Source organism: Hemiscyllium ocellatum, chromosome 43 (assembly GCF_020745735.1).
Source record: "Hemiscyllium ocellatum isolate sHemOce1 chromosome 43, sHemOce1.pat.X.cur, whole genome shotgun sequence".
Lineage (NCBI taxonomy): Eukaryota > Metazoa > Chordata > Chondrichthyes > Orectolobiformes > Hemiscylliidae > Hemiscyllium > Hemiscyllium ocellatum.
This window is the reverse complement of record NC_083443.1, coordinates 5,664,269-5,689,000: the sequence shown is the minus strand read 5'-3', so window position 1 is coordinate 5,689,000 and position 24,732 is coordinate 5,664,269. Positions and strand designations below refer to the sequence as shown.

General features: G+C 41.3%; 1 protein-coding gene across 1 annotated transcript in view; it reads right to left on the bottom strand.

Annotated features, from left to right (window-relative positions):
* psap (prosaposin) overlaps positions 1-24,732 on the bottom strand; it is a 51,917-nt gene that overhangs the window by 15,301 nt on the left and 11,884 nt on the right. Inside the window, exons 4-12 of the mRNA XM_060854170.1 lie at positions 17,505-17,630; positions 16,835-17,011; positions 10,659-10,799; positions 8,521-8,577; positions 6,096-6,191; positions 2,751-2,846; positions 2,237-2,420; positions 1,075-1,238; positions 696-776 (exon numbers count right to left, since the gene is read on the bottom strand). Of these exons, the coding sequence (XP_060710153.1) occupies positions 696-776; positions 1,075-1,238; positions 2,237-2,420; positions 2,751-2,846; positions 6,096-6,191; positions 8,521-8,577; positions 10,659-10,799; positions 16,835-17,011; positions 17,505-17,630 (1,122 nt within the window). The remainder of the gene's footprint in view (positions 1-695; positions 777-1,074; positions 1,239-2,236; positions 2,421-2,750; positions 2,847-6,095; positions 6,192-8,520; positions 8,578-10,658; positions 10,800-16,834; positions 17,012-17,504; positions 17,631-24,732) is intronic.

Below are 24,732 nucleotides of genomic sequence, written 5' to 3'. Positions count from 1 at the left end.
TATGGAGTGATTGTTACTTGTCACTTACCAGCCCAAGCCTGGATACTGTCTAGGTTTTGTTGCATTTGAATGTAAGACCATAAGAAACAAGAACAAAAGTAAGCCGATCAGCACCTTGAGCCTGTTCCGCCATTCAGCACAATCACAGCTAATCCAACACCCTCATATCCACTCTTTTGTGTTTGCCCTGCAATGCTCGATTCCCCACCTGATCAAGAATCTACCCACCTCAGCCTTAAATGCACATAAGGATTCTCCTCACACCTCTCTACGGCAAGGAGCTCCAAAGACACACAACTCTCAGAAGAATTTCCTATTAAGCTCAGTCTCAGAATAAGGTGGGGACCACTTTAAGACGGTGTCTTCTAGTCCTAGATTCTCCCAAGAAGGGAAATATCTTCTCAGCATTTACTCTTATGCCCATAAGAATTCTATACGTTTCAATGACATCACCTCTCATTCTTCCAAGCTCCAGTGAGTAGAGCCCCAAATTATTTAGATTTTGCTCAGGGTCCAGATTCAGACTGCTTCAGTTCTAAGTGACAGTGGACACAGTGCAGTCATGAGAGAACATCCCCACTTTTCAATGGTTGGACTGCTGAGCCAAAAATATCCACATCGCATTAGTATGTAAAAAGCCCTCCAGAATTGCAGTTTACAGTGAGCAATTTACAATAAAACTAAATAATACTCACTGTGCAAACAAAATCTGGGTCCAAACTTTCCAACAGAACATGCAGTAGAACCGATCCATATTCAGCTATCAGGTTGATACACTGAAACACAAAGGACTTGTTTCAGCAGTTAAGTAATGCAGGAAATTTTATGCGGTAACAGGGTGAACACATTCAACAAAATGATAGAATTGTACGCCTCAACAGTATAGTCTTCACACTGCAACCACAGCACAGACCTGGAGAGAAAGATGCTAAAGTTCATACGAAAGCCCCTAAAATAATGCTGGTGCAGGAGGCTTTCATTTGCTCACCATACTTGCACTGGCCAGGCTACAAGCTAGAGTTATACTACTGGTTCTCTCTCAATGCAAAGCTGGGAAAGCTGCTGGTCTTTTACCTCATCGACCATTGTAGCTGGCAGCAAGTTACAGACTTTGTCCAGAGCATCCTCAATCTCCTGCTCTGTGCAATTCTTTTCCAGTATATTATCCAGGTATGTTATCACAGTCTTACAGATTTCACACAAAGGACCTGTTTTCAGCTGCTTTGGTTTAATGTCCTCTGAAATTAAAAAAAGTTATGCATCAGAACACATACCAAACCATGATTCACTGGCTACTGTATACAAAAGTAAGTAGAGTTGCATAAATAAAATTCTTCCGTCACATCCTTAAAGTAGTGAACACCGATGGCTTCAATCAAACATTCCAGACAATTATCCAAAACAATGTCCCAGGTACTAGGACCGACGAGAATGATGAAAATATAAAGACGCTGTTAACCACGAGACACAAGCACATCCTTCCACTGTAGGCTTAATTTTGGTCCATATTCTCTGACAGTTGGTTCTCCTCAACATGATTTAAACATGCATTCTCCAATAATTCTGAACTGTTTAGCTTAAGTCTTAAAAATACTTGCACTCTGACCACTGAACCGCCTCAAGGCTTCACATTCATTATGTAATACACAGGAAAGTAGATTGTTACAAGCTGTAATTTGAAAAATTTTGATATTAACAACAAAAGCTTACAAACATTCATGCATCACAAAAGATAGTTGATATTAAACAAACCAGCAGAGGCAACCTACCTTTTAATTTGACATCTGCAATGATTAGATTCTCTACAGTGTGGAAACAGGCCCTTCAGGCCAACCAGTCCACACCAATCCTCCGAAGAGTAACCCACTCAGATCCATTTCCCTCTGACTAATGCACCTAACACTACGGGCAATTTAGCATGGCCAATTCACCTGACCCACACATCTTTGGACTGTGGGAGGAAACCGGAGCACCCGGAGGAAACCCACACAGACACTGGGAGAATGTGCAAACTCCACACAGACAGTCGTCTGAGACTGGAATTGAACCTGGGACCCTGGTGCTGTGATGCAGCAGTGCTAACCACTGAGCCACTATGCCCACTAATGGATAGAGTGTCTGCCTAACTGAGAAGCCCCCAACCATAACAATATTTCAATGATGTCAAGGTCATTCACATCTCAGCCCATTAACAGCCCAGCACTATAACTACAATGGAAAGAAAAATTCTACGCACCAATTGCCACATGCTGTGTATTACTGCAGACACCAATGAGGGTACAAACAATAGAAGGTTTCAATTCCTGTGCAAGAAGAGTTACCACAGCTTTCCCATATTGTTCGACAAAGTCATTGCATTCATCTTGGACAGTGGCTGGCAGAAGGGAACATACTTTCTCCACGATGTTAACAACTGCCTCCTGTAGATGAGATGCATATGAATAAAATTTCACCAAAAACAATCCCTTTCACCTTTCAAGCCTATTACATGATATTCCCATACTGCAGGCCTGACCAATATCAATCCTTTAATCAACACTGCAATATCAGATTACCTGGTCATTATAATAATGCTACTTATACGTAAGTATTATTTTTCGTACATCAGGTGACTATACAGACATCAAAGTACTTAATTGGCTGTAAAGGATGTGAAAGGAGCTACTTAAGTTCAGATCTCTTGATTAGCTCTTTGCCTCAAGTTGGAAACAGCTGCACAACTGTTTTCTGACCCTTACTGGGAGGCTCACCTCAGTCCTGTTCTTCAGCAGAAAATTTTCAATCTCACGCAAGGCAAACTCACAGATAATACACCCTTGAGATGTTGCCGTCGACACTGTGTTTTTCTAAAGACAGAAAACACTTAACATGAGGTAATGATCAAGGTCAATGATGTAATTGTACAATTTATACTGGAAAAGTGCAGTAATGTCTAAACCAAAATGATTTTTCTCCCTGCTATTAATCAAACCAGACCATGGTTGGTTCCAAACATTTCCCTAAGAGACATGGTGAGTTGAACACAGCTCAGATGTCAGATCTATTTTAAAGAACATAACTAGTTCAACATAGCTCCTAGTCCTGCTTAACTAACCAAAATGCTTAACACAGCTTTCAGTGAACTTTTTTGGAACAGATAAAATAACCCGATCAAAAAATAAGAACGCAACTAGAGAGTTTCTGTCAAAACGTCAGGTTCTTTTAATTTGGGAAAGTTACCGCACCTTTGATCACTTTGGAGATTGTAAAGTTGGCCCTAAGATTGACCTCAGGGTCTAATGAGTCAATCAACTGAAAACTGAATGGAAGCATCGTAAACCTTTCCTTTTCCAAAGTGAACAGTAAACAGTGATGATGACAATTCCAACTCCTAGAAGAGTCAGTATATGGCTCAGGTGCTTTCAGAAGATATGGCAGGAAATACAGATTGCCAGAAATATTATTTTGTGACCTGAACAGAAATGGCTAGAAGACAAAAATCAGTGTAGCAACAAAGCTTAGACTGCATAATGGTCTTATCAGAGATATACGAAGCAGTCACAAAGGTTCCTACAGCGTGTAATCAATGGGGTCTCCAAAGGATAAGTGGAGTCTATGTCAAGAACAGGAAGATGAGATGGTGTACAGCACAACTAACTCCAAAGACATCAGTTGCCAATAATTACGATTATTTAGCTGATCAAATGGAAACCTGCATATGATGGAATCTCCATTTCAGACTAACGTGGCTGAGCAACACACCAATGAAACCTGTATCAAAGAATCCAGCAAAACTCAGCTCTCAAGTAAAAGAGGTGGACCATTTGACCCCTTAAACTTGTTCTGCCACTCAATTCTACATTCCCATCTTTCTGGATAATTCTGCCTAACAATTCATCTACCAAGTTAATATTTCTGGATACATCCTATTAGCCTGTTTGATTAAATACTTCAGCTGTACGCTAACATTTTGTAACGTAAATCACATATTGGAGCTCCAAAATCCCTTTGCACTTCGGAATTCCATGGTCATTTTCTATTTAACTAATACTGTGCTTTTTTATTCTACCCTTCTGTGTTCTACTAAAGTGCAATTCTCACAATTAGCTAAATTAAACTCCATCGGCTACTCGTCAGCCCATTAACTCAATTGATGGAGTCAATTTGTAATTTTAGACATCCTTCTTCAATGTTCACTGTACCAAGAATTTTAGAGTCATCCACAAACTTACTAACCATATCTCCTGTACTTGTGTCCAAATCATTCATGTAAATGACAAAGTGTACCCAGCACTGATCCTTGCAGGACATCACCATTGGTTACAGGCCTCCAGTCTGAAAAACATCCCTCCTCCTCCACCACCCTGTCTCCTACCATGAAGCAAATTTTGCATCCAATTGGCAAGCTCTTCCTGAATCCTACGTGATCTCACTTTGCTAACTAGTCTTCAACTTTATTTTGTAAGAGAAAAATATTGGGTATGACACAGGTTAACCCTACATCATTTTTTTTGGGAAAAAGATGAATAAAATCTTAACATGGGGTAAGAAACTACATGAAAAAATAGAGATTTAGTTAGCCTGATTAAGATTAATTATTTAATTCATTTTATTTATATTCAGTTTGTCAGTTTTTAAAGAACTAAAATGAAATACTGCTGATATAGCAGACTTCCAGGCACAAATATCAAGACCTCAAGGCCTGAGAGTGGTACAGAAGACAGGAAGAGGAGATTAAAGACCAGAGACCTTAGTTTCCCTGCTACTTTTGATACTTGGGAAAAATTATTTGGCTTTTTACTCGACAATTTTGCAATTCAAATAACATACTGTCTGTGACTTACAATGCAAAACATATCTAATGTTTCTCACTAAGGTTCAGTATTTAGCACAGTTGCCTCACAACATCAGGGATACAGGTTCAATTCCAGATTCCGGTGGCTGTGTGTGGAGTTTGTACGTTCTCCCTGTGTTTACATGGGTTTCCTCCAGGTGCTCCGGTTTCCTCCCACAATCCAAAAGGTGCGCAGGCTAGATGGATTGGCCACGCTAAGTTGAAATTGTTGGGATGTGCTGACTAGATGGGATATCCACGGAAAGTGCAGGGTTACAAGGATGGGTGCTTTTCGGCTGGTCAGTGTGGACTCAATGGGCCAAATGGCTGCTATCACACTGCAGGGATTCTATGATTTCCCACTGGTTGGGGATTTGAGAAGTAGGGAGTATATAGTCTGATAATTAATTGCAGAGTACTAACTAACTCCAACTTTGTTCCAAGAGTTGTCTGACTCGTTAAAGTTTTCCTTATAAAATTCTGTGCCTAAGGTGTTCTACTCTCACTAGCATCTGATGGAGCAGCACTCCAAAAGTTAGTGTGTTTAAATAAATCTGTTGGACTATAACCTGGAGTCAGGTGATTTTTGACCAATTTTATCAAAACACGATAATTCTCAACAGTTTAAATAAATGCTCTTTGACCTTCTCTGCTCTCAGAGCAATCCCAATTTCTTCAGGTAACTGGAATCCCTCATTCCAGGTATCATACTGCCAAATACCGTCAAAGGTTATTATCAGAAATGAGGCATTTTAAATATCAGAAAATAACAGGCTAGGATTTTCTTCATAAGAAGAAAGCTGAGGTAGTAAAATATGGAGGGGCTGGATTGGGTCAACAGAGAGAAGATTTTTCATTTTCAGAAGAGCTATAAAATAGTTGTCAAAAATATAAGATCGTCATTAACAGATTCAAAAGAGATGAAGTAGAACGGAGGATGTTGATGTGGTACTTAAGGACCAACTCAGGCCAATTTCTGTTCTGTAAACTCGATGTAAATCCCCTCTTTACCTTCCCCAAGACCTCAACATTTCTCTTGCTGTGGTGCCTGAAACTGCTATAACCATTTACTTTCTTTGTCACTGCATAATGTTATAGACATTAGGCCTGAACGCCAGCTTTGAAAGAAGTTATACAAAACAAAAGAACAAAGAAAACAAAGAACAGGCCCTTCCACTCTCCAAGCCTGCGCCGATTCGGATCCTCTATCTAAACTGGTCACCTACTTTCTAAATCCAGACATTTCCTCACCCATGAAAATATGAATAGCGCCTTTCCATACCTGGATAGGTTTAACAATGGCTTTCTGGAGGAGCTGCATTGGAACAGTGGCTGGTCTTTGGCAGAATCCATTTGTTGTGCAGATTTCTTTTGCATTCTTAATGAAAAGAAATCTAAGTTATATCTCTTGTCAAAACAGGAGGAGGAATACAAAGCACTATTTAAAAAGTACAGGCAATTGCAGCATCTTAGTTGCGATGCAGTCTCAAGCAATCAAGGCATGGTTTTAATCCCTGCACAAAGCAATTGTTAAATTCATCAGTGACAAATTAAATCAAAAAGTGGAAATTGAGTGCAGTGCAAGAACTTCTTCTGCTCCAGAGTCAGTCTACACTTGAAATGTCAACTCAGTTTCTCTTTCTAGATAAATGTCTGACCTCCAAGATTCTGAAGCATCTTTTACATTGACTATGGAATAGGACACGTTGCAATTAAGCAGGGGATGAGCAGAGCAGAGCAGAGCAGAGCAAGGCCATGGATGAACATTGTGATGTCACATCATTTAAAAAACTGGCTACATTTGGCTAAAAATTGACTTCAGGTAACAGCCCCTTTTTGGCAACAAGTTACATTTGTAGAGGCCACAAAAATCTGTCTTTCTGGTTTATCTTGCTTAGTTCTCAACAGCATTAACGAGCTGTGCTTTAGGGGCTATGAACTAACCCTCAAATCCCAGTGGATATTATGGGTTGCAACACAGGCAGATATTGTGGGTTGTGACCTTGGACTCAGTTCTCAGTTAGTATTATTAGCTCTTGGTTTCCAATGAGTTGCCTGCTCACAGACAGGAGACTAATATGACAGCCATAACTGGCATCTGTGACTAGATTATTATTATTATTCTGTCTGATTATCATTTCAGAGATTTCTGCGAGAATGGACACACAGCTGGCAATGGACAAAGGGAAGTATTATGGCAAGAAACTTCACCTATATTCTCAGATTAAACATATCCTTGCCAGGTGAAGAACTGCACTACAGCAAGCGTGGTGGGTAATTTTCCAAGCAAAACAATTAATTCAATTTCAGCTGACAGACTTCAAAACTTTCTTGATTTGATGTAAGGTCACACATACAATCATAGTGTCAGCCATCACGCAAACAGACCATTCAATCCAACCAATACATGCCAAACGGGTCTACCTGCCTGCTCCTGGCCCACATCCCTCCAAACCTTTCCTATTCGCAAATCTATCCAAATGTTTTTCAAATGCTGTAACTGTACCCGCATCCACCATTGCCTCAGGAAGTTCATTCCACACGCCAACCATCCTCTAAAAAATTTGCCTCGTCATTTTTAAATCTCTCTCTGCTCACCTGAAAAATATGGCCCCAGTCTTGAAATCCCCCATCCTAGGGGAAGAGTGGAACTGTACACTGTGAAGATTCAATTCTTAATGGAATGGATAATAGGAAGTGATTTCTTATCTTGCAGGTTGCAAACAGGTCCAAAGCCAAAAGAACAATTTTCCATTGAATATATTACTGATGTGTAGATTCTGAACTCTCACAAGTTGCTCTGACACCATCAACATATTTGCTAAGGATATCTGAAAGCAGGCCAGTGTTTATCATTAAGCTCTTTGACAGAACATCTTTCAGTTCTGGAAAGAAATGGCAGCAGAATTGGCGGAACTCCCTTATTGCTACTATCTCACAGCAATACAGTTTTATCATAAGGCAGTTTATTCCTACAAACAATAAAAAAATCTGGACAGCCCTGGTTGAGGTGAATACTTGGAGTATAATATGACTCGTCTTCACCATTTGCAGCACCTTTCAAATCCACGAATACTACGATTTAGAAGGACGTAGGATGCAAATCAATAGGAATATCATCCCCCGCAAGCTCTCCTCTAAGTAAGTCATCACTTGATTTCCTGGTTTGGAAATAAAATTTCATTTGGAAGATTCATTCCATCCAAAGCCTATGGTGCTTGCAAACTGCCTTCTTTCATAAGTCCCCTGACTTTCCCCCAATCTACAGTCTGAGGCCTGCCTTGTGCTCCCCATCATATGATCGTAGAACATTCGAGCCCTCCCTCCTCACCCAGCAGCTCAAACTCTGCTGCCACTTCTAATGTACAGTTTAGAAAACCCATTTATAACACAAGATAAGTCAAACACATTTCTGAAGACATGAAAGTTAAGAAAATAACAGGGCGAAATCTACAATTTGAAAGTTTGAATTTCACAAAATTGTTAATATTTCTCACCCCTAAACAGAAAGATTTGATGATACTCAAGTTTGTACTGCTTTGATGAGGAGGAAGGTTGAAGACTAGGATGTCAGGGCAACTTATAGATTATGTCCCCAGCTACATCCCCAAATGGAGAATGGCTGGAAGATTTGGCAGTTAGGTTACAAACTGTAATATTTTCAAATCATCATCTTATTTTTACACGAAGATCATTCTAATACTCACCGTCTGCATTAATATCTCAGCCACTCGTGGTGCTTGCTGAACAATGTACTTCTCACACTGAAACACAAATAAATGCTTATTAATATGTATTTGGACATTACTGTATACCACTTGTAAATGAATATGGCCATCACTAGGTAATGAGACAGGTTACTGTATTATTTAAACTGGTCGCAAAACAGGACAGATTATCTTTGAAAATTTGGATATCTGCAGATGAAAGATATACAGTTTTGATAGGTTTGTGGGAATATCTCCTGGGCAGTGAGATTATCATTTTCATTTGATGACCTTGAAACATTTCCTGATCAAGCCATTGCCTTCACAAAAAAAACGTTAGGTTGGAGTTACTAGTGATGAGGAGAGCACAGATCCTCTACTCACCTGGGGAAACAAATCCTCATGTAGACGAGAGTGGCAGAACACACATTATAAACATGAGACAGAAAGAAAGTGAAAAAAGGGTAGACACACTGACATTGTTGCAACATGTCCACTAGTGATACGTGTGTCTGCTGGAATGAGACTTTCCAATCTCCTCTCCGTTCCACTCAATGCTCCCTGTGCTGACTGTGACAGGTGATCAGTTCTCACTGACTTTCTCCATCCAGATTGTCTTTTAATAAGGCTCTTACCATTCATTAACTCAGTGTGGATAATTGCATTGTCATGGCCATGATGAAAACCAAATTCAGAGCTGATAAACCGTTTCCCAACCTGGTCATAACATTTGTCATTTGCTTCAGAGAAAGGTGTGGGGCTGACATCGGTTTCAGCACTAAATCAAAGCCTGGTTTCGACCGGTTCCTCTGGCATTTATCACACCTTTCAATGTTTCACTTTCAATCTCACACTTGCCTTTCACTTAAAATCCTTGCTCTCTACTACCTTCTCTTGACTCCACCTTCAGCATTTTCCTCCTTCAACCTTTACACCAAACCACTGTTCATTCGCTATAAATCAATACCCAAATCCATTAATTCTCTCATAATCTCTTCCCCTATATAAACTCCCCAATCCATGTTCACGATCAGCCCTTTGACCGTACCATCTCATATGACTTTGCTGCTCCCATTGTGCCAATCAGGGTATCACCAGTGCTCAAAATACACACGAGAAGTGGATGTTTCCACCCTTGACAATGTTTGACAGAGTGAGTCATGTCAATTATAGAATAGATTGAAATAGTGATGAGTTGGGTCTCTCATGTTTTTTGGCTGACAAGTTCAGAGTGAGCCTGTGACTGGAGTACGGACGTGAGTGACATAAATTAGCAAGGCTTGAGGACGAGGTGGTGGCTGGGCAGGGAAATGAGAAGAGCAAGTCTGTTTGAGACCTGGGTAGGGGAGATACTACCTGGCAAAGATGAGACAAGGGAGCAGGAAGGGAGAGGGCAAACAAGATGGAGTAGCAGTGCCAAGGATGTGGGATGGAGAGGCAAGTGTGAAGTGACAGGGGACTGCAATGGGAGAAGGAAGAGGGTCAGCAAAGTTGGCAAATGATTGACAGCGAGTGAGCGAAAGCAAAGTGGCTAGAGGTTGTAGGTGGAGAGATCAGCTGACAGGGAGGAAAAACCATAAATGTCAGAACATGGGAAGGAGAGAGGGGGTCAACAAATAGGAAGGTGGAGTGGGGTCAGCAAATGCCAGAAGTCAGTTTTAAACATTTCTACAAAAGAATACTTATCCAATGGGGAGCAGAAAAACTAAAAAAAAAAGTTCTTTGCAAATTGATGTTGAGTAACTGCGCTCAAACGGCAAGAGTTCAGGAGAACGTTGGAGAACATTTCATAGAGTCAGAGATATACAGCATAGAAACAGACCCTTCGGTCCAACTCATCCATGCTGACCAGATATCCTAACCTAATCTCGTCCCATGAATACTACCGTAATGAACATTATGAATTCAGTAATTAAATACTGAACAGTTTTATTTCAGAGTTGTATTTATGTACATCAACACCTTAAAGTGATTCCTTGAGTCATTTGAGGTGGAGTGGTTGTGATAGTAACTTACCTGCAATAATTCAACTTGATTTCATTAGTACACAGTTTTTAGGGTGATGGCTTTTTGTGGATAGTGTCTGAATGAGTTCCACATGGATGTCCCATCATGATGATATGTTCTATATGACTTACCAGTTCTGTTAATCCAGGTCCAAGATTACACTGCTGCTTTAACTGAAAAATGAGCTTATCCAAGACAAGGGCATTTTCTTTGACAGAAGTCTGAAGGTCAGTTATGAACTGGGTACAGTCCAGACACACCGCATCATTGCTCTGAAAGAAATGGATCAGAATGAGAAATCTTGAAACAACAAAACCTACCTCAGGGGGAATGAAAGGCTTGTATAACCTATTGGAACTGATGATCTCCAATTATTTCAATGCCCAGAGGTGAATTGTGTGCCACAAGAGATTAAAATCAACAAATTATTTTACAATGCTTCACGTATTCCTTTATGATGTTCTAAAATGTTACAAAACATTAATTTCAGCTACCCAGGTGTGGTACATACCAAAAAGCTAATCAATCCCTGGACTGATCTAATGCAGCATTTGAGATAGACACCAAAGGGGAAAGGGAATAAAAAAGGCACAAAATGTAAGGGTAGAAATTAAATTAATAAAGAATGGCATCATGTATATAAACTGTGAAGCAGACAGATCCATGGTAGGAGCAACACTGGTAACAGAGGACTCTTACGATAAGTATTCGAAAATGGATTTGGCGAGGTATCCATAGTGGCAGAAGAGAAACAGAAGAAGAAGAATTTCAAGGTCACACATTCAAGAACATTCCCCAATAAATAGCAGAATGGAGAAAGGGGGGAATTTTTTTTTAAAAAGTGGGGTCCGGGGAACCTTTGCATTCTCAAAGAATACAGCTTTGCAGAACAATCGATCATGGATCGATTGTTAACAAATAAAGTGTTATTAGTGTTTGTGTTTGGATGGACCTCTGTTCAAATAGATCAGTATTTATGACTGATAATTAAGTGAAATATTTACACCACAAAAGATAACTACCATCTATAAGGAATTCTCTAAACGCGTGGTAACAAATAAATACTGTATCTGACTGAAAGAGATAAAGAGAAGGAACTCATTCCTAACCATGGATAAAAATGACGTGCATAAGAAACAAGTTTAAGCTAGCATGAATGGAAATGATCTGACAGTTTTCAAAAATTATTTAACTTGCATCAAGTTGTATGGTTGTTTTTAATTTAATACATGAAACACTGCAATCACTGAACACACAAGTGTGCGCGCACATGCAAATGAGGACACTTGTTTGCCTTAATGGAGCCCAGTCACTTTTTGTACAAAGGCCCCATTCTATTTCGATCATGTTGGAGTAGTACAAAACTTTGGTTCGGCCACAGCTGGAGTATTGTGTGCATTTCTGATCACCACAGTACAGGAAGAATGTGACTGCACTGGAGGAATGCAGAAGAATTTCATAAGCTCCCTCTCCCTACTCAGCAACTGCAGCAAACACACAGTTACCTAATTGACATGGAGATATTTCTGGAGGAGTCAAGGCTCCTCCAGGGACTGTTAGTGTACGTGCCTGAAAAAAAACAGATAAAAATCTGTTCTTTGTTGATAGAAGACAAAAGAAAATCTGCTTCATGCGAAAGGAAAATAGAAGCCACTGCAAATTGACCTAATTCTATATTTAATGTAATTGTTCCCAAATCCTCTTCAGTTCCTCAAAACCAGTTTTTCTTTGATCGACTACTAAACTTGTTTATGCCCTCCTCAAATCATAATTTTTGGCATGGAGAGACCTTAATTTTTTTTGTTAAAACCATAATTGTTCAATTTTTGAAATGGACGTTTGCTGGATTTAAAATGACTGCCATGAAACACAATAAGCAAACTGACTGCTCCTAGAAATTTCAAGAACCATCAGCTTTCATGACATTACCTTTCTGGAATTTTTCCCTTCCCCTTATTTGAACATTGCACTGAAAACCATACACAAAGGATTGCATTCCTCAAACTATACTTGATGAGAAAAATTACTGAAACCAGTATGCCAGAAATCAGAATCCCTACAGTGTGGAAACAGGCCATTTGGCACAACAAGTCCACACCAACCCTCTGAAGAGTATCACTCATTCCCCCAGCCTATTACACCACGTTTCCCCTAACTGATGCACCTAACCTATGTATGGTGCTCAAGATCTTCAACAAGTTGATTAGCATTTGGGACACTGCAACAGAATGTTAGTAAAGCAGAGGTGACAAAATATTCTGAAAGAGGGATATTAATGTGTATTAGGAGAATATAGGAGAGTGGAAATGGGATAGTTGAGACTGTAAAGGGACAGCTGGTCAGTGGGATCAGACTAAAACCCTGGTTCTAAGTGGTTGTTGCTATCCTGTAACATTCAATAAGATTGGGTAAAAAAAGTATTAATATGAATATGAATATGGATGCAACATCACGAAACAACTATGAAGTCCCACAGGAACATAATGATGGGTTTTTAAGCCTAAAGAGAAAATGCACAGTGAGCGAGAGCGAGACTTGGTCTCTCTGGAATTGTCTGCATGGGGGGGCTTGAATACTTGGCTTATACAGAGACTATATAATCTCATACCCTTTTCACTTAATTCAAGAGACAGTTGGGGCTTCCATTTGATATTTTATTCTTCAATAACGTCTCCCACTTTGATACAAGACTGAAGTGTTAGTCTATACAAAAGTCTCAAATTACAGTGTGACTTCCAACTATTCCTTTTCTGACTTAGAAGATATACTGTATTCTCTAAGCCAAACTTGCACTTATCAATTTTTTTGTAAAAATCTGCACTGTGTGGGATGTAGGCATGCTGGCGGCTGGCAGGCCAGTATTTATTGCCCATCCCGAGTTGCCCTTGTGGTGTGTGAGCTGCCTTCTTGAACCGCTGAGGTTGAACTGCTGTTGGTTGACCCACAATTCCACTTAAAGGAGGGAATTCCAGGATTTTAACACAGCAACAGTGAAGAAACGGTGATATACTTCCAAATCAGAATGGTGAGTGCTTTGGAGGGGAACTCAAAAGGGATGGCATTCCTGTGTATCCGCTGTCCTTGTCCTTCCAGATCGAAGCAGCTGTGGGTTGGAAGGTGGAGTCTGAGGGTTATTGGTGAACGTTTGCAGCTAATCTTGCAGACAGTACACACTGCTGCTACTTAGCATCAGTGGAGGAAAGAGTGGATAGTTGTGGACATAGTGCCATTCAAACAGGCTGCTTTGTCCTGGATGTTGTCAAGCTTCTTGAGTGTTGTTGGAATGAGGAGCATTCCATTACACTGCTGGCTTGTGCCTTGTCAATGGTGAACAAGCTTTGGGGGTTCAGGAAGTGAGTTACTCAGTACAGTATACCTAGCTCTAACCTGCTCTTGTAGCTATTCTGTTTTTGAGTTTTCTGGTTAATGATTACCCCCAAGGATAGTGGGGATTCAATGATGGTGACACTTCTGAATGTCATGGGGTGGTGATTAGATTGTCTCTTATTGGTGATGGCCATAGCCATTTAGGTGGCATTAATGTTACATGCCACGTAGAGGTTGCTCAGATCTTGTTACATTTGAACTTGGACTGTTTGAGTATCTGAGGAGTTGCAAACATCCCCACTTCTGACCTTACAATAAAACAGCTAAAGATCATTGGAGAAAGCGAGGAGTGCAGATGTTGGACATCAGAGTTGAGAGTGTCGAGCAGGAGAACTGATGTTACCCAGAGGACCTTCTGCAGAGTTACCCTAGAACTAAGATAAATGATTTCCAACTACCACAATCGTCTTCCTATGTGTCAGTTATGACTCCAATCACCAGAGAGTTTGTCCCCGATAACCATCAATTTCAGATTTTCTAGGACTTCTTGATGCCACATTTGGTTCCATACAGCCTTGATGTCAAGGGCTGTCACTCTCACCTCATGTCTGGAATTCAACGTATGAGCCAAAGCTGTAAAAGGGTGAGGAGCCAAATGGCCCAGAACCCAAAATGCACATCACTGAGGTTATTGTTGCTTCATAGCACTATTGACGACATCTTGCATCACTTTACTGATGATCCAAGAGTTGACTGATGGGGCGGTGATTGGCCGAACTGGATTTGTTCTGCTTTTTATGTACTGGACATACTGGGCAACTTCCCACACTATCAGGCAGATGTTAGTGCTGTAACTCTACTGGAATGGCTCAGCTAGTGTTGAAGGAGGATGGAGGACAATCAACAAAAAACACTGCAGCATATGTTCAAACCAGGTTAAAATCTCAAAGTGCAAGAAACCAAGTATAATGAGGAGAGATTCATTGAGAAATTAATCAAAGGTGTAACGATGCTGTGGCTGTAAAACATTACTTTTTTTTTGGAGAGAGGTTGTAAGGTAGAGGTGCAAAGCAGTCTATCAAAATCACCAGAGCTTGTGAAACCTTGGGATTTTTTAAAAAAAAAGTAGAACTAGCCTGGATGAGTTTGGCCAGCTCTCAGAGCTAGATTTCAAGGTTTTTTTTTGTTTTACGTTTCAAGCATTGCTGTTGTAGACTTGAAGTGGAAATCATTTTTGCGTGCCTCGATTACAGCCAAAAGCTAGTGGCTCTCTTCTGCACCTGCTAGATTGCATGTGAGGAAAAAAAATCTGTTTTTCTGAATTTGCATTTTTGGCAAAGGGTTTGATTATGAGATGTAACTATGTTGGAACAGCTAATTGGTAATAGTTATTTTATCTGTTATTCTGTTAAGTTTGAGCTGAAAAATGTGTTGCTGGAAAAGCGCCGCAGGTTAGGCAGCATCCAAGGAGCAGGAGAATAGTCGGGCATAAGTCCTTCTTCAGGAATGAGGAGGGTGTGCCAAGCAGGCTAAGATAAAAGGTAGGGAGGAGGGACTTGGGGGAGGGGCACTGGGAATGCGATAGGTGGTAGGAGGTTAAGGTGAGGGTGATAGGCCAGAGAGTGGGTGGGGGGCGGAGAGGTCAGGAAGAAGACTGCAGGTGAAGGCGGTGGTGCTGAGTCTGAGGGTTGGGACTGAGATAAGGTAGGGAGGGGAAATGAGGAAACTGGAGAAATCTACATTCATCCCTTGTGGTTGGAGAGCTCCTAGGCGGAAGATGAGGCGCTCTTCCTCCAGGCGTCGTGTTGCCATGGTCTGGCAATGGAGGCGGCCAAGGATCTGCATGTCCTTGCAGGAGTGTGAGGGGGAGTTAAATTGTTCAGCCACAGGGCGGTTGAGTTGGTTGTTTCGGGTGTCCAAGAGGTGTTCTCTGAAACGTTCCGCAAGTAGGCGGCCTGTCTCCCCAATGTAGAGAAGGCCCCAAGGGATCCTTCCATATCCGTCACAAATTCACCTGCACTTCCACACATATCATTTACTGCATCTGCTGCAAAATCTTCATGGAGAAATGGCAAGAGATGGCTGACTGGCAGTAAAGTCATCAATGAATCAAACACTGTCAGACTTTGAATATTAGAATGCTCTGGTGAGTACTACGGAAAACACCTTCGCTGTCAGGCATAGTTAACCAAAATAAATCTGAAATGGAGTTGGAAACAACCTCAATACTAAGTTTCAGTGGTGACTTAGATAAATATTGAAAATGAAGAACTTCCAAGGCTACTGAGAAGGAGCAGGAGAACAGTATGAATTGAATAGCTCAGCTGGCTCAGAGACAAGTAGCCAAAGCATCCTTATTAAGCAGTATATTTGTAAGAGAGTAATAGGTGAAGCTTCAGAGATGTTGAATCTGAGGAACAGGATCATCACACAAATGTCAGGATGAGAATCTGACAGACTGCCAGCAAGCACCCATTTGGTGACTTCTAGAGTGTGCATAGTAACAGGTCAGAAGAAATATCCTTCTTGGCAAGACAGGCTTGCAAGGACTGGCACAAGTGAAGAGCAAGGCTACATGATGTTCCAAGGAAACAAACATCAACAAACTACATTAGGACTGGAAATTGGAAAGGAAGTATTGGCACAAGGGTAAATCTTAACAAAACAAGACTGTCAAAGAAATAAGAGAAGGTAAAATACTGCAGGCTCAGAATCTGAAACACAAATACTGGAAGCACAATGAGCCATTTGGCATTTGTGGAGATTAAGACAAAGTTAAATGCTTCATGTTGATGATCTCACACTGAACGATCACTTGAAAAAAATTCTCCAGTTCTCTTTTGGTACATACTAGTTATTTTGGAAAGGTGAAGTAAAAGCAGCTTCAGACATCAGTACCAGTCAAAATCTGCTCTGCACTGCACAACAGAATCAACTTTACGTTAAAAAAAAGCATGACTGTATTCAGGATTTTGCTTACCTTGGACTCTGTGGCCTGCTGTGGATAAAGGAGGAGAGGAACATTGGCAATGAAAGGGGAGGTTAATTCAGACATGTACACCTCTGGTATCTCGTTGGAGAAAATATCCTTCTTGGCAAGACTGGCTTGCAAGGACTGGCACAAGTGAAGAGCACTGCACACCACTTCAGGATTTTCCTATCAAAAGGAGGAGATAAAGTGAGACACAAAACTGGGCTGTTTTCTTCACTTTCTTGCCCTCTCTCTGGATTCCGAAATTTAGCTCCATGGATCATAAATGAGCAAAGACATAGCAGAGATGATGACAGAAAGCATCAGAGTCAAGCTGATCCCAACTCTACTAATGTAGTGCAGAAACAGGTCATTCAGCCCAAATGCTCTGTTTCACATCAGCATAATCCCACTCTGTTTCAGCTAATCTGGTCAGTATTTTATTCTCTTCCTTTTGTATCTAGCTTCCTTATTACTGCATCTACACTATTCACTGAAACTATGCAGGAGCAAACTGAACATTCTAACTACTCATGTAATGAAATTTCGCCTGAGTTTAACTAAGCAGGTTTGGGGTGAGAACAACCTTAACAGACAAAAAAAGTTACTTAATCTTTCAAGTTTTCATTACTTCATTGAGCACTGCATAAGATAGGACAGATTCAAAATTTAAGCTTACCAGCTCTCCCTTGAGAATATCCAAGATGACTGGCAAGTATTCATCGACCAATTCATTACATTGAGATGTCAAGGTTGGATTTGGAAGCAGGTCACAGGCTTTTTCCAAGTAACTCTTCAGTTCTTCCTGGAAGATAACAAAGTAAACTAAACCAAACCATCTAGGTAGGTGAAAGCAAATCATTATTTAAACACTTGGAAAGAGATAACCATTAACAATATGTGGTGAGCAGGGTTAGAGGCAAGAAACCTATGATGTTTCACAGTGTGAATTCTTGCACCATGCTCCACTAAATGGCTGTAACATCTTTAAAATGGAAGCATTAAGGTGAAGGTCAGAAACTGAGAAAATGCTTTTAAAATCATTGAGTAGCTTTCAGCCATTCCTCAAAAAGCAAGCATAAGCTTTTGAAAAAACAAATCATTCACAGAATAAGGGCATTGCTGACTAGGCCAGCACTTATTGCCCATCCCTAACTGTCCAGAGTACAGTTAAGAGTCAACCACCTTGATGTGCTGGAGTCACATGTGGCTAGACTAGCTAAGGATGACAGTCTCCTTCCCTAAAGGACATTATTGATCGATATGTGATTTTCCCATCAATCAACATGATCATTCGACTCTTAAGCCCAGATTAATCTAGTGAATTCAAATTCCACCATCTGCCAAGGAGGGATTTGAACCTGGGTCCCCAAAACATAACCTGGTTCTCTGGATTAACAGTCCAGCAACAATACCATGAAGCCAGTACTTCATTGAGCAATGCATAAGATAGGACAGATTCAAAGTCCAAGCTTACCAGCTCTCCCTCGAGTATATCCAAGATGACTGGCAAGTATTCAGACAGACTGACAGCAACTACTGATGCTTTAAGAATCTGGAACAATGCTAGTAGAGGAATAATGCCAATGAGGAAACAGATACAGTCTTGGCATTGTTGTCCCCAAAGAAAAGTCAAACCAGAAACAAAGAACTAGATTCCAGTCAGCTGGACACGAAGGAAGAATTTGTTCTACCGTTACAAACAACAAGATTGACTGATTATCACTGCTACACCGAACCACATAAATTGTCAGTAAACTGGTAATAGGTATGACACAAACCTGCACAGGAAGTAACACATTTCAGAGAATGTGGATTCAAGCAGAATGGCTGGAGTCTGCTACTTTATTAGGATTGAGTTAAAAATCTCACAACACCAGATTATAGTCCAAAAGATTTATTTGGACGTACTAACTTTTGGAGCTCTGCTCCTTCATCAGGTAGGGAGCAGGTTTATAAGACAGAATTTATTGCAAAAGATTAATGTCATGCAACTGAAGTGGTATATTGAACAAATCTAGATTGTTGTTAAAGCTTTCATCTTTTAGAATGGGCTTCCACTTTTGGTTCATTAATATATAAATCCCAGAAATTCTTTTAAGTCACATTCTGGAGATAACTTAAGATTTTAATAAAAAAGGTGACATCTCAGTTCAGACAATGCATTTAAAAGGTGTGAGGTTAGAGCCTGTCTGTATTCCAATCTTGAGTCAGGCTGGTTCTATTTCCAGCGTAAGAATTTATAAAATGTCACATGTATTGACTGCCTGTCGATTCCTTTTTTTGAGCAAAACAGAACGTATCTGCAAATACAATTCTGTAAATGCAAATCCACCCATAGACGTGCGCGCGCACGTGTGCTTGAGTGTGAGTGCGTGTGAGTGTGACAGAGTATAAGCCTGTGAGAGGGTGTGCACGTGGGTGTCAGTGTGGCGGGGGGGAGGGGGGGGGTGGAAGGGTGTGTGTGTGAGTGAGGGTCAGCACGAGCGTGAGCATGTCAATGAGTATGTAATTGTGTGCGCGCGCACGTGTGCAGTGTATTACAGTGGGGTCACCTGTAGCATAACATGAACTCAGGGTCCCGGTTGAGAACATCCTCATGGGTACTGAACTTGGCTATCAGTCACTGCTCATCCAGTCAGCATTGTTACGCATCCCGAAGTCCGCCTTGGAGGATGGTCACCCAAAGATCTGAAGCTGAATATCGCTGACCACTGAAGTATTCCGACTGGGAGGGAACATCCTGCCTGGCAATTGTTGCAAGGTGTCCATTCATCCACTATCACAGCATCTGCTTGGTCTCACCAATGTACCATATCTCGGGGCATCCTTGCTTGCAGCATAATAGATAGATAACGTTGGCAGAGTCACATGAGTACCTGCCGCATACATGATGGGTGGTGTCCCCACGTATATTGTGGCTGCTGTGACAGGGTTGTATGGTGTTGTGGTTGATGTTTTGTCTTGAAGGCTGGGCAGTTTGCTGTGAACAATGATCTGTTTAAGGTTGGTGATTGTTTCAAGGTGATACGTGGAGGCGTAGGGAAGGTCTTGGCAAGGTGCTCATCCTCATCGATAATGTGTTGTAGGCTGCAAAGAACATGGTGTAGTTTGGCTCCCGGGAAGTACTGGACAACGAAGAGTACCCAAGCAGTTGCATTCTGTGCCTGTTTCCTGAGGAGGTCGTCATGGTTTCTCGCTGTGGCACATTAGAACTGGCAATTATTGAGTTGACAATTGTACCCTGTTCTTATAAAGGCATCCTTCAGGTGTCCGTGCATTCTTCCTCACCTGAACAGATCCTGTATATGCGTAGCTCATCAGTAGGGAAAGGTTGTTTTCTATGTTTAAGGTGAAGCTAGAGAATGGCAGCATTGAGGTTATCTATGGATCTTTAACTTTGTCCACCCCAGTTCAACACGGCACCTCCACATCAAAGTTAGGATCGATGTGATCTCTCAAAGAACAAAAACCAGTACAACACAGGAACAGGCTCGCTGGCAAACCAACACATCATCTCTCTCTCAACTAAAATCCTATTGCTTCTATGTCAAGATGTCTCTTAACCATTGATACTCTGTTTCCACCACCTCCTCTGACAGCATATTCCAAGCATGCACCACCAGCTCTTACAAAAAAACTTGCCTTTCGCACCTCTGTTAAACTGTCTCCTTTTCACCTTAAACCTGTGATCCTTACTAATGGATATTTCTATCTTGGGAAAAAGACTGACTATCCAATCTAGTCATACCTCTCAATTGTCATCTTTTATCAGTAGAAATACTTTTGTTGTGAAGCATGCATTGCATGAAAAAGGCAGAAATGAAACTGGAAATGATGGCATGAAAAAGCAATTGGTTTTGGAAAGCAGGTCGATCTAGAGTTTACCAAATCATGACATTATTTCATCTCTTCAACAAAACATTCCTAATCAGAATGTTTAAGAAGCCTTATTAGACAGGTAGAAGGCAGGAAGAACACAGCGAACCAGGCAGCATCAGGATATGGAGAGGTCAACGTTTCAGGTGTAATCCTTCTTCAGGACTGGATAAAGGGGGTGGCGGGGGGGCAGGGTGGAGAAGTGGGGATAGGTGAACACAGGTAGATGGTACGATTTGGGAAAAGATGCCAAACCTGCTGGTCCGCTAACCCTCTCACCTCCATCCAGGGCCTCAAACAGTCCTTCCAGGTGAGACAGAGGTTCACTTGCCTCTCTTCCAACCTAACTTACTGCATCAGATGCTCCTGATGTGGTCTTCTCCACATCGGGGAGACCAAATGTAAACCTTGGAGTTGTTGACCAAGCATTGCAGCTGGGTTCGCAGGGACTGAATGGAACTCGCAGTCACTGCCCATTTCAATTCCCCCAACCACTCCCTTTCTGACATGACCATCCTCAGCCTCCTCCATGGCCAAAATGAACCACATGCAAATTGGAGCAACATCTCATTTTCTGCTTGGGCAGCCTACAACCCAGGGGACTCAACGTTGGAGAACTCAATTTCAAATAATCTCCCTTCCCAGCCCCTCCCCTCTCCTCTCCCTTCCACTCCTCCATGCCACCAACCAGAATCATTCCTCCCATTGACCAACCAGGTCATACCTTCTGCCGGTCTTCACCTATCCCCACTTCTCCACCCTGCCCCCACCACCTCTGTTATCTGCAGCTATCCCCACACCCACCCTAGTCCTGATGCTGCCTGGCTTGCTGTGTTCTTCCAGCCTCCTGCCTATTTTGGATTCCAGCATCTGCAGGGTTTTTTTTTGTCTCTAACCCGACAAGCCTGAATAGAATTCAGTGATAGAAATGAGTGAGGAAGCAAAGCAAATTGTCTGGAAATATCCAGCTAATTTACTCACACTTCTCAAAGATTAAACATCTTTCTAAAGGATACAGGTATGACTGACAAAGAGTATACCAGCCTTGAATAGATTAATGCAAAATATGAAATCTATAACATATCAGTATGTCTTTAGCACAAGCCTTTCACTTTACAATCAAGTTGAATGAAGTGGTTGCAATACACTTTTTAAAGTAAAGGACAAAGATATAAAAATATTTATTCTACACGTTATAAGACATGGCATAGTCATACAAATAGTCATACATAGTAATACAAATACAAAAGTGCCATAGTAAATTGATTCACAGAAACATATAGACAGGGATCTGGGCATCAGCTAATTTCTGACATAATGGATAGATTTCAAACAGATCTATTGACTCAAGACTGTGCACCATGAGACACTGTATCACAAGCAGCAGAATTCAACCACAATCTACACACACCAGCACATCCCTCACTATTTTATTAAAGTGGGAATTAATGATGGCTCAATGAAGGGGACAGGAGGACATGCTAAGAGCAGCATCATGAAAAACGTTAAAAATCACAACGCCAGATTATTGGCCCAACAGCTTTATTTGGAAGTTCAATCTTTTGAAGCGCTGCTCCTTCCTCACATAGCTAGCGGAGCAAGATTTTTTGATTAGATTAGATTAGATTCCCTACAGTGTGGAAACAGGCCTTTCGGCCCAACTAATCCACACAGACCCTCCAATTCCCCATATTTACCCCTGACTAATCTAGCTCTATGGGCAATTTAGCATGACCAATTCACCTAACCTGCACATCATTGGACTGAGAGAAGAAACCGGAACACCTGGATGAAACCCATGCAGACATGGGGAGAACTTGCAAACTCCACACGGACAGTCGCCCAAGGCTGGAATCGAACCAGAATCCCTGACGCTGTGAAGCAGCAGTGCTAACCACTGAGCCACCATGCCACCATCATAGGGCATAATTTATAGCAAAAGATCATAGTGTCATACAACTGATGGGATATATTGAACAAACCTCGATTCCTGTTAAGTCTTTCATCTTTTAGAATGGCTTGCAGGTTTCCATTCATTAATATGTAAATCCCAGAACTTTTTCAAGTCACATTTCAGAGATAGCTTAAGGGTTTTAAAAAAGTGACACCTCACCTCAATGCATTAAAGGTGTGAGGTTAGAATCTGTCTATACCTCAATCTTGAGTCAGACTGGTTCTATATCCAAAGGTGGAGAAAACGTGAGAACTACAGATGCTGAAGATCAGAGTTGAAAGTGTGGTGCTGGGAAAATGCAGGTCAGGCAGCATCTGAAGAGCAGAAAAATTGATGTTTCGGGCATAAGTCCATATCAGGATTCCTGATGAAGGGCTTATGCACAAAATGTCAATTTTCCTGCTCCTCAGATACTGCCTGACCTGCTGTGCTTTTCCAGCAACACTGTCTTGACTATTTCCAAAGTAGGAATTTATAAAATATCACATTTATTGACTGCCTATAGATTGTGTGCTTTTTGATCAAAATAAAACTTATCTCCAAAACAATTTCACCCCATCTTTCAGTATGCGCACGTACATATGTGCGTGCATGTAAGGGACAGCAAATGTGGTAGAGTGTGAGTACGCGCGTATGCTTGATAGAGTGTGCATGTTTGAGAGCGTGATACAATACATGCCCGTGACAGGGTGTGCTCATGTCAGAGGAGGTATGTGCATGCGAGGAGAGTGTGTGCATGAGAGAGGGTCTGCATGAGCGTGAGTGTATGTATGTAAGAGTGTGTGTATGTGTGAGAGTGTAGAATGTAGTGGGGTCACCTGTAGTGTGACATGAACCCAAGGGCATCCTCATGGATAATGAACTTGGCTATCAGCTTCTGCTCATCCACTGCCTTGGAGGACGGTCACCCAAAGATCCAAGGCTGAATATCCCTGACAACTGAAGGGTTCCCCAACTGGGATGGCCCCTCCCTGATGAAGCAGTTCTCCGAAAGCTAGTATTCCAATTAACCTGTTTGACTATAACCTGGTGTTGAGAGAAATTTAACTTTGTCCACCCCAGACCAACACCCGCACCTCCACGTCATAAAAATGTGTCAACATGGTTAAGCGAAAGCACAGGACTGCTTGCAAACTGAAGAATGGAAGCAACATGCAACAGGCACGAAGTAAGTAATACCACTATAAACCCAAACTAGTAAAAGACTCAAGAATAATAAAGTCTTAGAAAACAAGCACTTTCCCTGTGGGTGGTACCAAGATATTGAACAGCTGCCTGCAACTGAAGCGCCACGGTGCAGTGAAGCATCAAATGCAAAGCTGCAAGCTCAACATTTGTCCACCTTTGTGAATTTGAAATGAGCGTGTGGATTACATCATTGGGTGAAAGTTAAAGACTATTATAAGCAAGGAGATGATGCTGTTCTTGACCATAACATTTTCATATTTCATGAGATGCAAGAGAGATATGGTCTATACTTAATAATACTGTAAATGTTTCATTTGGGCTCAAATCTTCCAGCCCCTGGGAGTTTGTATTTTGGAAGATACCTACCGGGAGCCTGTGAAATATTGATAATAGACAGATGAATGAATTACTGCAAATTAAACTTCAAATGAGGCTGATAGCCTGCTGTTTGGGATCTTCTGTTCAACTTGAGCTTAGAATGGAGACTTGGGCCATGCATATAGGACTTACTCAGATACTTACCCTGGATGAGTCAAGATAGTATACCTGGTCTAACAGCTGGGTAACACCACTTGGCATTATTGCAGATTCCCTCATATACCATGCAAATCCTTGTCCTGACCCACCTAACCACATTCTTCCAGTAAACGACTTGGACCTTAAAAGGCAGCTATTACCTTCCTCCTACACTGCTCTGCTCACTGGACTTACAATGGAGACATTGAGCTATCCATTTTTGCTTCAGCTGCGACCAACATTGGTGATGACTGGAAGATCTACAGCACACTTATCTGACCACTGCTACATAGTTTACTAGACATGGAACTTCTGCAACACTTTTTTTAAAAAAAGTATCTCTCAGAATAATCAGACAGATTACAGGAAA